The following is a 14,584-nucleotide window of genomic DNA, read 5'->3' as shown; positions in this document are numbered from 1 at the left end:
TGGCGTACACACCGGTATCAAGGTGTGAGGTCCCGGGTTCGATCCCCGGTCGGGTCAATGTAAAAATTCACATTTCTACATTGTCTCGGGTCTGGGTGTTTGTGGTACCTTCGTTGTATCTGAATTCCATAACACAAGTGCTTCAGCAACTTACTTTGGGTTCAGAACAATGTACGTGATGTTGTCCGCATTTATTATTTATTATTTATCACTAAGTAACTAAACTTAGTTAAGTTTAATCGTTGAACTTTTATTAGGCATGTTTTTAAGAAATATTTTTTTTTGTAACTTACACTGTTATATGTAGTACATTGGTACACAATACAGATACAGGAATTTGAAGTGTTTTCATTTCCTCTCAATAATATTTTCTCAGTAGCTGTTATAGGTTAAGATCTTCAAATAAAAAAACTCTTTCTCGATGTTTTTCAACTATTCTTTCGTTTCAGGCATCAATTGTCTAGCTTTTTTTCTTAAATGAAACTGAATGCATGTTTTGAACCGGGCGTCAGCTTTTTGGAATCTTAACCATTATCGGGTGCAAAGGGTGAACGGAACTATAAATGTCGAAATGTCGAATTTTTGACGACTTAAATCAGAGCATGAGCCAGAATGACGGAATTGTTCGCACAATCTCTAGGCGATTCTGGCTAAAAACTCCAATGTGACACTGATGTCTTGCCTTTCGTTCATCCATAAACAGTTGCTAAAAATCCTTCTAAAAGGCATTGTGTAAAACGCATAGGAAAAAACCATTACAAAGATTAAAGTTCACCCAGTCAAGCACCTACCGCGCCGAGAGTTGCTTAACCTTTGATCGATCAAACTTATACTTAGTCACAATCTTCCCTCTTCTTCATTTTAACATAACTATAATTCGTTTCACTTACTAAATCTTGCATTTTGAGTCCAAGCATGCAAGATCAACAAAGATTGTGTTAAGTCCAGTGTAAATTTCAGCTTCAGGACTTAAATTTAGCTATCCTTGGTCAGCTTTATCTGCTGATTCAGCTGCATCATATGTGTCTAAACTGTGAATGTAGACAAAATCTCGAATTGGACTCGTTCCAGCTTTAATTAATTCCACACGCGCCCACGATGAGATATGAACGAAAACTTTAATTGGAGTAGGTCCCTTAATTTGTTTCGAATGGGTTGAAGTGATATATTTTTTTTCATACTTGGTTTCGTAGTTATGAAAATGTGGGCACAAAGAATTACATCTACTCGTAAATTTAATTTTGGATTGTGTGTAATTAAAATTTTATTTAATTTTCTGCGAAGGTAATTGCTTTGTTGATCTTGTCAGGCACTATGATATAATTTCGGTGTTTTGAATGTGTTTCTATTGTTATTGTTTAAGCCTTGTTTTAGGGAAGATGTGAGAGTGAAATATTTTTGGAAGTGTTTATATATCTTAGTGGTCCAAACAGCAGCTTTGAGTGCTGTAAGTCTGTAAATTGAATCTCAGGCTACTTAGAATGTGTCTTTTACTTATTTGTTCGTTAAAAGTACTTATAAATAGTAATTTTACTTTTGTTGCTAACATACTGTGAATGCATACAAAACTATTACACACCTATTACATTACCTATTTAAAAACACAATATTGTACCGACATTTACAATAGAATTAAAATCAACAACAGCCACACGAAATAAATAAACATTTAATCTTAAATTCCGAATCAACTCATTACCCAATCAATCAATTTAGATTAAATCAGCTAAAAACAGCTGTAACCTCATAGATTACACTAAACGATTACGTCTTAATTCGCTAATTCTTCACCTCAAGTTACAAATTCTTCGAGCGAAGTTGCCAACTTAGTGACAACGGATTTAGTCATACCGGAGTTAATGACAACGGAATTAGTTTTAACGGATTTTATTACATTAAAAGAAGTTTGGGAGTCGATTCTCAGTAAGCTTATTGCGTTGCTAGTATAGTTTTCTATGTATGGTCAAAATTAGAACAACAGTTTTTTACGTGTCTTAGATCAATAAGGTACTTTTTCCGAAAACGTTTATTAAAATAAAGCAATGTCATAATAATATCATCTCTCCCTCATTAGAATGAATAAGTTGTCAACAAACTAAACAAATATATATATTTTTATAAGAACAAGGGAAAGTTAAAAAGATTACATGCCACTTAAAGAATTGATTGACAATTCAAGTTTTAGCCATCAATTGAATCATATCAAAATCCTTTAATTCAAGTTAGGAAAAAAATAAACTCTTTGTGACATCCCTACTAATATTATAAATGCGATAGTAACTCTATCTGTCTGTCTGTTACGTTTTCACGTCTAAACTACTGAACTGATTTTAATGAAATTTGTTACAGAGATAGAGTTCACCTCGAGAAGAAACATAGGATAGTTTACATTCCGGACTTTTGTAGAGTTCTCTTGGAAACGCGATATAACCGACCTAGACGCGGGCTAAGCCGCGGGCGAAAAGCTAGTTATCCATAAATTATCTGGCTGTGTTGAAGAAACGGGGGAACAAAGTCCATAGCACGATGTCACTTTTCTACATCACCATCATCATCATCAGCCCATATCCGTCCACTGCTGGACATAGGCCTGGCCAATTACACACCATCGAGATCTATCTTCAGCTGCACGCATCCAGCCTCCTTACAAAATTATTATTCCAACTATTAGTGCGAAATAACCACTCCCGTTCCAACACAAAACTCATCAAATGAATCACTCAACTTGCTATTTACAGTAATATTTCACAACAAAACGTAGTGATTACAGCAATTTATTCTAAAACTCTGTACCAATTATAAGTTTGTGTTGGCCGCTCAAGTCGGTCGTAAACCTGATTTGTCGGTCCAACTAGTTGTGGTTCCGTACAGTTAAATGTACGATAAACCGATACTGTAAGTAATATTAATACTAGCAAACAAGTGCATCTGAGTGCGATGTTATTGTATTGGTAAAGGATACTTGAACGCTAATGGTTTTGGATAACTTTGTTTGGTATCTGCCAGTAATCCTGGGAATTGAATTTGAATATCAGGTTATGTTTTAATGATAAGCCTGAAGAGAATCTGGCAGATTTTTTTTTCATGTATCTTATCGCATCAATATCATGATGTGAGTACTGCAAAGTAAACGGTTACCTACAGTTAATTGTTCAAATTCAAATTAATAATTTTTTTAACACTGATTAATGAAATAGTTCGTTTTAGTAAAAAATGATTTTAAAAATTGTGCCTCAAGTCAATAGCTCCTTATAACTCCATTCATTTAAGTTCTAAACAAAGTGAATATCCTGGTGTGTCGTTTTGTCCAAAAATATAGTTTCAATTATATATTTCAATAAACATATCTTACAGAAAATGTATTTCTGTTGGAGCTATAACAATTAATTATTACAATTGAGGTTAAGCAAGGTTGGTAGGGCCTAAATTCATAACAATTTGCTTAAAATGTTGTATAAAAGTTTTTGTTATTGAATGATACAACAGTTTACCCAACATAGTTGGGAAAAAGGCTAGGCCGTTGATGACAACAGTTTACTCATGAGTATACACCGTGATTTTTAGTCGTCTTACAAAAGCAGCCCAGTTCATGTATCCAATGACTAGAACACGTTCACGATAAAAAATAGGTATTTATGAGATTTGAAAAAAAAATGCAATTTTTATTGAATATTACGATGCAATTCGTAGTTTTTTAGAAACACAGCTCTGTTGCGAGCGCGGTCCGAGCCTTGTAACAATGGTGAGGGGCGCGGGCGGCGGCGTTTTTATCATTTTTAAGAGTATTTTCAGATTTCTCTTGTTTAATTTTCCTTGGTACTTATTGTCTTTGTTGATAATAAAAAAATAATAATCGCGCCTAGGGGTATTTTACGTCGGGTACATGAACTGGGTTCCTTTTGAAAGACGACTAAAAAATCACCGTGTATAATTCGATACCAATAGCTTTTACCAGCTTACTATAAGAACAAAAACTACTCGCACTTTATCTATTTTTTTACTTAAACCTGTCCTTATTTTTTTGCTTTAAAATAATAAAGACGGAATGAGACTAAGCGGCGCCTATAGAACACATTAAACATTTTAGTATTCGGCCACTGAAACTGTTAACTTTTAAACCGTATGCTTACGTATTTGGAAATCAGCCAGAACATGCTTTAAAAATATATTTTATACCGAATTGTGAAAATGTACCTAATGGTTTCCGGGTTTTAAATTCACAAAATGAGAGCCTAGATATTTGTTTTTGCATTTTCTTAATTAAAATGCAAAACCGTTTTCGTATTTACTAGTCAAAAAATAAAATGTAGAACAAGTATACCCATTATTAGAATAAAAATTATTAAATCATGTAATTGTAACGGTTCAATCACGTGTATTTATCGAGATTGCCCGACTAGTTTCGGACCCAACCGGAGTCCTTAATCATGCGCAGACTGGGTCATCTGAGTTTGTCACGATTATTACTATAAATATAAATAGAATATTTAAAATGATCATTTACAAACCGAAAGGAACCAAATCCACTTCCAACTTAAAAACGGTAATGATTTCAGTTTCGTTTTAATTATAATTATCGTTTGTTATCTATACTAATATATAAAGCTGAAGAGTTTGTTTGTTTGTTTGAACGCGCTAATCTCAGGAACTACTGGTCCAAATTGAAAAATTTTGTGTTGAATAGACCATTCATCGAGGAAGGCTTTAGGCTTTAAACCATCACGCTGCGACTAATAGGAGCGAAGATAGGTAAAATGGAAAATGTGAAAAAAACAGGGCAGGTATAAATCATAACTTATAATATCTACCCACGGGAACGAAGTCGCGGGCAACAGCCAGTCAGTTATATTTATCCTCGATAAATAAAAAAGTGTAAATCTATTTAATCTGTAACTTAAACAATGAAAAACTGATCTAAATTTCATTTTATAAATTGGAGCAAACAGTGACGTTACGTGAAGTTTTTACATGAAATTTTTCTTAAGATTTTTTTTCTCAGATTCAAATTTCTTTATTCCTTTAATGTACGAGTAGGTACAGACGTCAAACTTCAATGGTCTGTTTTTTAAGTTGGCACGGAAAAATGTAACTATCGACTGTCTTTATCTCTTCATCTATATTTCACCTACTAAAATTCATGCCAGTTCCCGAGTAAATCATTTTTCCTCTTTTACAGCCTCTCCTATAATAATCCGATCGAGAGTTGCGGGTTTACTTAATCGCATTGGTTTGCCCGAACCTTATTTATACGAAAACTTTTTAGTTTCTTTCTGTATGTAAGCTTGTAAGGTTCTAGGCTCTAGTTATTTAGTTTCGGTGTTTGTATTTAGTTTGTGATAGTTGTGTGGGTTTTTCTGAGGGAGAAAAGTTTGAATTTGATTTAATATTAAATGAATTAATAGGGTTTTTTATTTTTTTCTGGAATCGTTAGAAAAAACAGGAAGATTTCAAAACGTGTAATTATCCATAAAACCTTGTATGCCCAGCGTTGGGATTAATAGTTAAGTCACCTAGTCTGAAAGTTTAAATTTCGGAATACAAAATATATACATAAAAATACCAGCTGAATTGAAAGCTTACCCTGTGGAGTCGTTTAAAAAACAATCCATTTTGCCGGTATTAAAAAATCAACTTTCAACACGACTAAAAAACAAAAACCGAATTTGCATTCTTTTTTAATTAAAAAATACATAGTTTTGGGCGCAAGCGGATTTGCATTAGTCCGGATAAATAACGCAACTGTCACCATACAAAAACAAAACAAAAAGGAATCAAATGGAAACAGTTCGAATTCAAATCTAAACAAAACCCGTTGAAAATAAAATAAATTCGATCAAAGGAGTAGTTCAGGAACAAAAGCTAGTTCGAATGAACGACATGAATGAGTGACTGAAAGACTGAATGACACAGTTTTTTATCAACTGAACGCAGTCCCATTCACTTTTGTTCGCCATTGAGGGACTACCATAATAAGCCATTTGCCTGAATTGATTCCGTACTTCAATACGTACGGTCAGCTACAAAAGTTGTTGAACCCAAACAGTTTAAAAAAAATCAGTAATCGCTCAATTTTATAACTCCTGCTGTATTTATCTACACTCATAATATAAAGTGTTGTGCTACTCTCAGAAACTATTGATCTCCTTTAGAGCTAAATATTTATTGATAAAATCTATAGGATATGATAATATCAAGATATATTTGAAAATGCGTGCACTTGAAAACTATTAATCCCATTTTAAGCCTCTCCCAAGTCCAATCCTCATCCTCCATAACAAAATTTCACGTCTTGAGGTCACCCACCAAAAAATTGTGACCTTAACAACCGCTCCTTATTTTTAGCAAAAGTTTTTATGACACACAAGTTGTGCTATGCTATGTTTCGTTTTACCTTAAAAATGTCATGTAAAAATGATGATTTAATTTCATACCAAATGTTGTTGCTGACTGTCCCAACATATACTTATTGTTGAGTATCCGAAATGAAAGCTGTTAATATGAATTTCGACACTTTTGTATCTCGGAATGGATGGAACATAATTATTAAGGTAAGTGAGTTGTTTGCGTACAGTGACAGCTTAAAGAGAAACGTATTAATTGAGAGTGTTAATATCGGGCTTAAAATAAAGATTGAAGCCCTTTTGTGTATGAAATAAATTAATTTGAAAGTTAATTATTTTTGCTCTTGTGAGAATAATAATTATGAGAAGTTTTAAGGACGACAAGTCGATCGTTTGGTGCGTTTTGGTTGGTTATTCTAGATTCTAATTATTATTTTTTGAAAAAAAAACCTCCCATAGAAATAACTTTAATACTTGTGTCGCGGGGTGTTTATCAAACATTGAAATCACATGCAGTCTCAGGACAAGCATTCGTGGATCGCACAAATACTTGTCCTTAGCGGGGACAGAACACACGACACGTCGCGCAAGATGGGTTTGGCGTGATTACCTCAACACCTATTTAGCTAACCGCGCAGTTGATTTTTTTCAATAATTCCATTCAAGGTCTCTACAGCAACTTTTTTGATTATGATTCACATTAAATGATGTAATTAATGATGATTAAGAACTCCGATTGAGTCCGAAACTAGTAAGCCAATCCTGATAAATACGCTTGAGTAAAACGTTCCATAATTTCCATATAAGTTTTAGCTTCGACACTTGAATACAGTTTTGATCTTTTTCACCTAACATTCAGACTGGCCATTGAATAACAGCGATCCTTTAGAGCTCTATAAACAAATAAAAAAGGTTTTATTTAATCCAGTAACGAGTAACTTCCATTGTATTTTGAGTTTGAATACGCATAGGGTTTTAGTCAGTGATAAATTTCATTGTTTTTCGATGAGGAAAACTATCATTTTAATCTAGGATTAACTGGTATGGATTTTATTTGAATAAATTAAAAGAGGAATTTAGACGAAATGATTTGAATAAAGTAAAGGCTAGTATAGGAAGGACATCGTTTCCGAGGTCTTCTGCGACGAAATCTTGAATCTTCTAAGTATACACTACAAAACCATCAAGAAAGTATTAGAAATAACTTTCTGAAATGGAATTTCTTCAGGACTGTCAAAGGTTAATGTGTAACACATACAGACAAATAGACTATTGTTACAAAAAACAACTGCCTTTCCTAAGAGTAATATTCAAGTAACATACTGCAATTAACTTTCTCTATTATCAGTCATACCAATGTACTCATGTTCATTATCACTATAAAGGCTGTTTTATTTTTGGTAAGAAATACAAAAATTTACAATAATTTATTTTCGAAAACTTTGATACAACGGGTTCAAATCTTGACAGATTTTGTTTCGTGCTGTGGTATTCTAAGGTAAGTCTCATTACATTACATTCTTTTAAATTCTTAATTTACCAATAAATTCGAAGTAGCACTTAAAATATTAGTTTTTTGTCGAATAAAACATTTTAATTTATTATAGCAATCGTAGTTATGCATATTTGAATTTGTCTTTATCAAATTAACCACACCAATTTTTTGTCATCAGACGTCAAAATTTCCAATAAAAAACTACACCCTGTAGACAGTTCCCAGAAATCCTGTCTTTACAAACCATACAATGAACGTTCCCATAGAAAGTCATTACATTAATATCCCCCACTATAAGATATAGAAACTAATTTTCCCAGTAAATGAGATCTCTTTATACTTACCGACTGAAGTTAATTCTAGTCAGGACGGGACGGTTTTATGTTGAAGTGAACCATTTTATGTGATAGTTTTATTTGACGTGTGCAAATGTTTTTAGTGACGTTTTAAAGATGGAGGACGTGAATGCAAAAGCTGAAGGTGTAATGTATTTGGAAGTTGGCTATTTATTCCCAAGTTTTCCTTATTCACTCACTTTTCTTTTTTGTTTATCTGTATGTCGTTCCGGTTGGATTATTGTCACACAATCTTGAGGCACTTCCCGATAGATAAATTTTCAAGGTAGATTCAAACCGCCAAAAAAAAAATTGAATGGAAGTGACATTTAAAAACGTGGATTTCTGGGTTTTTTAACCTGCAATTATTAGTGTGTTTTCGTTATTTATTTAGTTATGCTTGATTTGTACGGAATCGTCATGCAAGTAAGTCTAATATGAACTCAATGATTGAATGATTCTTGAAATACCGTAAGATTTCCTAAATTATCGTTTCGATCGATTCAAACTAAAACAATTTCCCATGAACATAATTCCTCACCCCATCATTGCTCTCTCTCACATAAACACTACCTATAACTTTACCAGCAGTTAATAAATGCTCAGAAGGGTCGCCAGCTCCTGGGGACTCACCTGACCCATATTTTGGACCTTATAAACGTCACTTGGTACTTTATGTTCTCGTAAACTTGTGTTGAGTGAATTATTCCACCATTAATTCGTATTAATATGGCCTGAAGTATTAATATTTAATATGGGAATGAATGGACGCGTATTAGCTTCAATCAAAGCTGATATGAAAGGATTTTTTTCCTGATGGTAATTATTGCGGAAAAATTAACCTTATTCGTTTGGAATAAAGACTACAGTAATAGGTATAGGTTTGATATGTATTATTCATGATTACCTTCCGCTGCAGGTAGTCATATTTTTTTTATTTAATATTGTGTCATGGATTTCTCTAATGAATAAAATAAGACAAAATATGGATCAGTGTAGTTTGAAATAGAGGAATTTAATGTATTTTTTGCTTATTGTCACAACGGAAATAAAAATGTATCATCTCTGAAAATTTCAACCGACGGTCTAACTATCAATAATGTCAATAAAAAAATGTAAGTTTTTAACCTTTACGTATCTTAATTCCCCTGCCCTTATCCCAATTCTTTTATTTAGAGTCGTCGCAGCAAGTCTTCTTCTTCCATACCTTTCTACCTCACAAAAAACGCTCTTCGCAGCCATATCGTCTTTTACACACGACAGATAAGAAACCCAAATAATTAAACTCTATAGTTCCTTTTTAAGCTATCTAATAATACTCGTATCTGTACTATATACTTACGAAGTAGTGTGTCAAGTGAACAAACTTCAAAATTCGTCGCATTCTGCCGGCGACGTTCTCGAAGTTTACCGGTTTGTGTCAACAAGAGCTTAAGTTGGGAGTTAAGCGGTAAGTTGCATCGTCTCTATACAGTTAGTTTTAATTACATCATGATGCAATTAAGGGTTATTGCCCAGTGAACTGTGCTGTGTCTATTAGTTATTTTGTATAATAATAATGAAAAGCAATAGGATTGAGTGTTATATTCTTTTTAGATCTGTTGGACTCGATACTAGACATAAGAATCACACACAATAAAATCTATATATATAAAAATCAATGCCACTTTTCGTTGTAATTCCATAACTCAAGAACGGGCTCACCTATCCAAACCAAATGCTTAGGATTTGGTCGGCATATTTAGTAGATGGTTTATGTGAAGTTTGCACAAAATCGGTCGAGCGGTTCCTCATTTGTCACATTTTTTGTAATAAATGAATTCAATAGAAACTTTTTTCACAGAAACTTTTTTGAAGTTTTGTTGACAGGACAAGCACGTTGTTATGTCATTCATGCCGTCAATTCATTTTGGACGTGGTTTGATTAAATCATATTATCAGCGATAAATTTCTTTTCACATAATTGCATTTGCAGTGCATTCATACAAACGGTGAGTCCTGAATTTATGTATACTTTTCTAAGTTGCCGTATATGATTTCACATGGCATCATATGCGACAGCTTCTTGGGAATTTGTTTTTTTTTTTGTTCTAATTTTTTTTTTCGATTTTTAAGCGAAAACATATGTGCATACGGGAAAAATGCCACCAGCCAGACGAGCAAATATAGGTCGGCGAACGCGTAATGCAAATGATGTGGCATTACTAAGACGATCACAGACTGCAGATGAACGCGCACAAGCTAATGCATCGCAGCGTGAACGTAATGCACGCAATAGATTTGTTAACCCAGTACCTGTACTGAATCTTGCACGGCCATCACGAATACGTCGTGCTGTTTTGGCTGAAATGATGCGTGCTGCTTTTAATTACAACAGTCAGATTGATTATAGTATGTATGGATACATTGGAATGATGGACGCAATATGTCCACATTGTGATGCGGCTAACTTTCGAGGTGAAACACCCGGCATGTGTTGTGCTAATGGCAAAGTGAGATTGCCAGCATTAGAAACTCCACCCGAACCATTGTATTCATTTATTTTTGGGACATCGCAAGCGTCGAAGCACTTTCTGAGTCATATTCAACAATACAATTCGGCATTTCAAATGACTTCTTTTGGTGCAACTAAAATTATTAGAGATAATTTTATGCCGACGTTTAAGGTAAATACTTCAACAGGATTATTCCATGTTTGTATCAATCTGAAGCATAAAGTATATTTAAAAAAAAACTGATATAAGATTTACCTAAAATTGTATACATGTTACAGATTCAGGGCCAGATTTATCATCAAGCTGGTTCGTTATTGCCATACCCCGACGCTGATCATCAATTTTTGCAAATGTATTTTATTGGTGATGAAAATCGTGAATTGGATCAACGTTGTGCAATTGTTTCGAATACAAGACGAGAAATTATTCGTGAGCTACAAAGGTTTTTCCATCAGCATAACGCATTAGTTCAATTGTTTAAAATTGCTCTCGATCGTATGCCAACTGATAATCACAAAATCGTAATAAGAGCTGATAGAACACCTTTTGGAGAGCATGCAAGGCGATTTAATGCACCAAAACTGTGTAACGGAACCAGATTGGCAGTGAAAAAGTTATTGCCAAATTTGATTGAAGCTACGATCTTAACTGGTAAATCAAAAGGAGAAGTTGTTTTGATACCGCGTATACCTATGATTCCAACTGATATGCCTTTTGAGTTCAAACGTTTACAATATCCTGTGCGTTTATCATTTGCGATGTCCATCAACAAGGCCCAAGGTCAAACACTTCACGTTTGTGGTGTGAATTTGGAGGAACATTGTTTTTCACATGGCCAGTTATATGTTGCCTGTTCCAGAGTCGGTACCCCCAGCCGTTTGTTTATTTATGCTCAAAATGGAAAAACAAAAAATATTGTTTATCCAAATGTTTTGGATTAAGTGTGTTGTAAATAGCTAGCAATTGATTTCGATTTTAAATAAAATATTTTTTTGATTAAATAAATGAATTTGATGTTCCGATTTGTTTATTTTATTTCACTTTATACGTAGCGAAGCACGTACCGGGCCGCTAGTTAAAATATAATTTATATGGGAATGAAATTTGCTGTGATGTGACTTTGCCTTTTCAGTTCAATAGTGTACAGCGAATCAATGGCATTAGCGCTTTAAAAAATGTTACTTGCCTACAGTCTCAATATTATCCCACCAAAAACATTAAATGTAAAAAAATGCCAAGTCTCTCGATGCAGTCTTTCCATCGTAAAAAGTTTTGAGATCTCATAGAAGCCAAGTCCTATTCAAAATATTTTGTAGTTATAAATCAACATTTAGTAATTGTATCAATAGTTTTCTTTATATTATAATTATAGTGACTTAGCAATGAGCACAAGAAGAAACAAATAAAACGGCATATTTGTAGGAGTTGAAAGTTACACACACCGCATGCGTAAACATTAATATCACAAAATTAATTTTCTTTTGGTTTATCCGTGTCGTCCCAACCGAATTTCGGCAACGGCAGTCAGTCTTAGTGTACTCTCGATTCATTTACTTTCATAAAGCGATGGCCCGTAAGGTATTCTTAATTATTGTATTGGAGCATGTAGTAGGTAGTGACCATCATGATTCACACGTAACAAATAATCTGATCACTGGTCTCGTCAGTAACATTTGCACATAATTCCAGGCATCAAGCAGCTTTTAATTTGTGCTCATTGCCAAGTCACTATAATTATAATATAAAGAAAACTATTGATACAATTACTAAATGTTGATTTATAACTACAAAATATTTTGAATAGGACTTGGCTTCTATGAGATCTCAAAACTTTTTACGATGGAAAGACTGCATCGAGAGACTTGGCATTTTTTTACATTTAATGTTTTTGGTGGGATCTCATTTATTTTTTGTAAGTGTATTTCTTTCTTTTTTTTTAGGTGTCATAATTTCTAGGACTTCAGCTACTGCTTTGCTTAGAACCCATTCTCTATCTCTATCTCTTTTGTTTCTTCTCTGAGACTTCGTTACTTCTAATGTAAACAAGCTTAAACTTATATATATATGCATATATATATCTACTAACTTACAAACTATAGCTAAACTAAACTAAATAACACGTAAAGTTCTCCGAATATCAATTATCACTACAATATTTTTTAGTTTCGAAATGGTTTTTCATAGAGAGGTGGCGCTATCAAATGAAAATTATCGAATTATTCTGAAGTACTACTTAGACTGCGCTTTGTAACGAAACCATAGCGCGATTCAGACACGTACAACGCCATCTATCGAGCGCGCATACAATATTTATCGCAATACAATGGAGTTTTAGCTTTATTAATTTAATGAATTATGAATTTTATGTATTAATTTGTATTAATGATAGTCTGTGTATTACATTTATATTATTCTTTTCTATTCTATGTATGTATTCATCCAATTGAATAGGTACTTAAACAACGAACAAAGTTAACAATGCAGTCAAAATCCATACATAATGTTCTTGCCAAACCGCAAATATAAAATTGTTTTCTATGGCATATTATTTTTTAATGTTTTTATAATTTTTCCTTTATATGTGGCTAAGGACCTATCTTGGTGCAAAATTTGAAGTTTCTAAGTCTGCTAGAAGTACCTTAGATTTTTGATGATCTGTCAGTGAGTCAGTGAGTCAGTGAGTGACAAAATGGTGTAACTTTGATCGACCGTAACTCCTAAACCATTAATTCAATTGGCATGTAATTTCGAACTTAAGCTTGTTCTAATGCCTACTATTATTCCCCGAAAAGCTAAACTCCTAGCTTTGTCCACGTCGAAGATACAGGGGGGGCGAAACAGCCGCGAATCGCTTCGAGAAAAGATGGTACGGCCGTGCCCGTTTTGCTCGAGACTTGGCAGGGGCACTGCCGTGCCCTCAGATCAGCAGATTCTTACTATCAGTCAGTAAGTATCTGCTAAAAAAGAGTATTTTTTATTCAAGAATATTTTTTTCAGCTATTAGTATCAAAAACAAACACCTTCCAAACCTGATAGCTGATTTTAAAGATTTTTTCCTATTACTTCGTTAACAAGCGTTTGACCTGACTTAAATTAATATAACAGTATGTTTAAGGCAATTAATGGTTTCATGTGGATAACACAAATCGAAAAATTATCGGAAAAAGCTATAAAGGACATTCAACGATACATCCTAAATCATGTAGTTCCTTTTCAACGTCGCTGTTAGAAACTACACCACCCTATTAAGAAGATTGAGAGAAGTGCCGCAAGAAATATCCCAGCATGACACTGTCTGTATATTTTACAATTAAAATAACATTTACTTTAGGCCTACCAAACAAGGAATTATCTTTAAAGCTTCAATAATTATAAAAAAAACTAGCTGTTTCCCGCGACTTCGTCCCCGTGGGTAGAATATATAAGTTATGATTTATACCTGCCCTGTTTTTTTTCACATTTTTCATTGTATCTTCGCTCCTATTAGTCGCAGCGTGATGGTTTATAGCCTAAAGCCTTCCTCGATGAATGGTCTATTCAACACAAAGAGAATTTTTCAATTCGGACCAGTAGTTTCTGAGAATAGCGCGTTCAAACAAACAAACAATCAAACAAACAAACTCTTCAGCTTTATATATTGGTAAGTATAGAAGTATAGATATATATTGCAAGTCAATTACTCGTGAATTAAAAAACAAACAACACACTCTCTTTTGAACAATTACAGCTCCATACACACTATTATGAAATCAAATTAAGTCCAACCCCTTTGTCTCTTCATATCAATGCCAATAAATGCCAACCAAACATTGAAAGTAAATATTTATAAACACGATACGATAAATCATTGAGAGCTTTGTCAAAATTTATTCAGCATTCGACCGTTTTCAAAATAAACACTGCAGTGGCTTTCAGTAT

General features: G+C 33.6%; 1 protein-coding gene across 1 annotated transcript; it reads left to right on the top strand.

Moving 5' to 3' along the window:
- The first annotated feature begins 10,057 nt into the window (after positions 1 to 10,057).
- Positions 10,058 to 11,838, top strand: LOC113499572. The gene is made up of 3 exons (XM_026880086.1): positions 10,058 to 10,837; positions 10,945 to 11,018; positions 11,799 to 11,838. Exons 1-3 carry the CDS (start codon positions 10,313 to 10,315, stop codon positions 11,836 to 11,838), a joined length of 639 nt encoding a protein of 212 aa, XP_026735887.1. The 5' UTR covers positions 10,058 to 10,312.
- The last annotated feature ends 2,746 nt before the right edge of the window (positions 11,839 to 14,584 follow it).

The sequence above is a fragment of the Trichoplusia ni genome, chromosome 12 (genome assembly GCF_003590095.1).
Source record: "Trichoplusia ni isolate ovarian cell line Hi5 chromosome 12, tn1, whole genome shotgun sequence".
Classification (NCBI taxonomy): domain Eukaryota; kingdom Metazoa; phylum Arthropoda; class Insecta; order Lepidoptera; family Noctuidae; genus Trichoplusia; species Trichoplusia ni.
This window is presented reverse-complemented; position numbering and strand designations above follow the sequence as displayed.

Bases quoted from the DNA above. Each gene is read 5' to 3' on its own strand.
- LOC113499572 (XM_026880086.1), top strand. From the start codon at position 10,313: ATGCCACCAGCCAGACGAGCAAATATAGGTCGGCGAACGCGTAATGCA. The intron at 10,838-10,944 runs GTAAATACTTCA...TACATGTTACAG, and splicing joins ATTTTATGCCGACGTTTAAG to ATTCAGGGCCAGATTTATCA. The intron at 11,019-11,798 runs GTATTTTATTGG...TTGCCTTTTCAG, and splicing joins GATCATCAATTTTTGCAAAT to TTCAATAGTGTACAGCGAAT.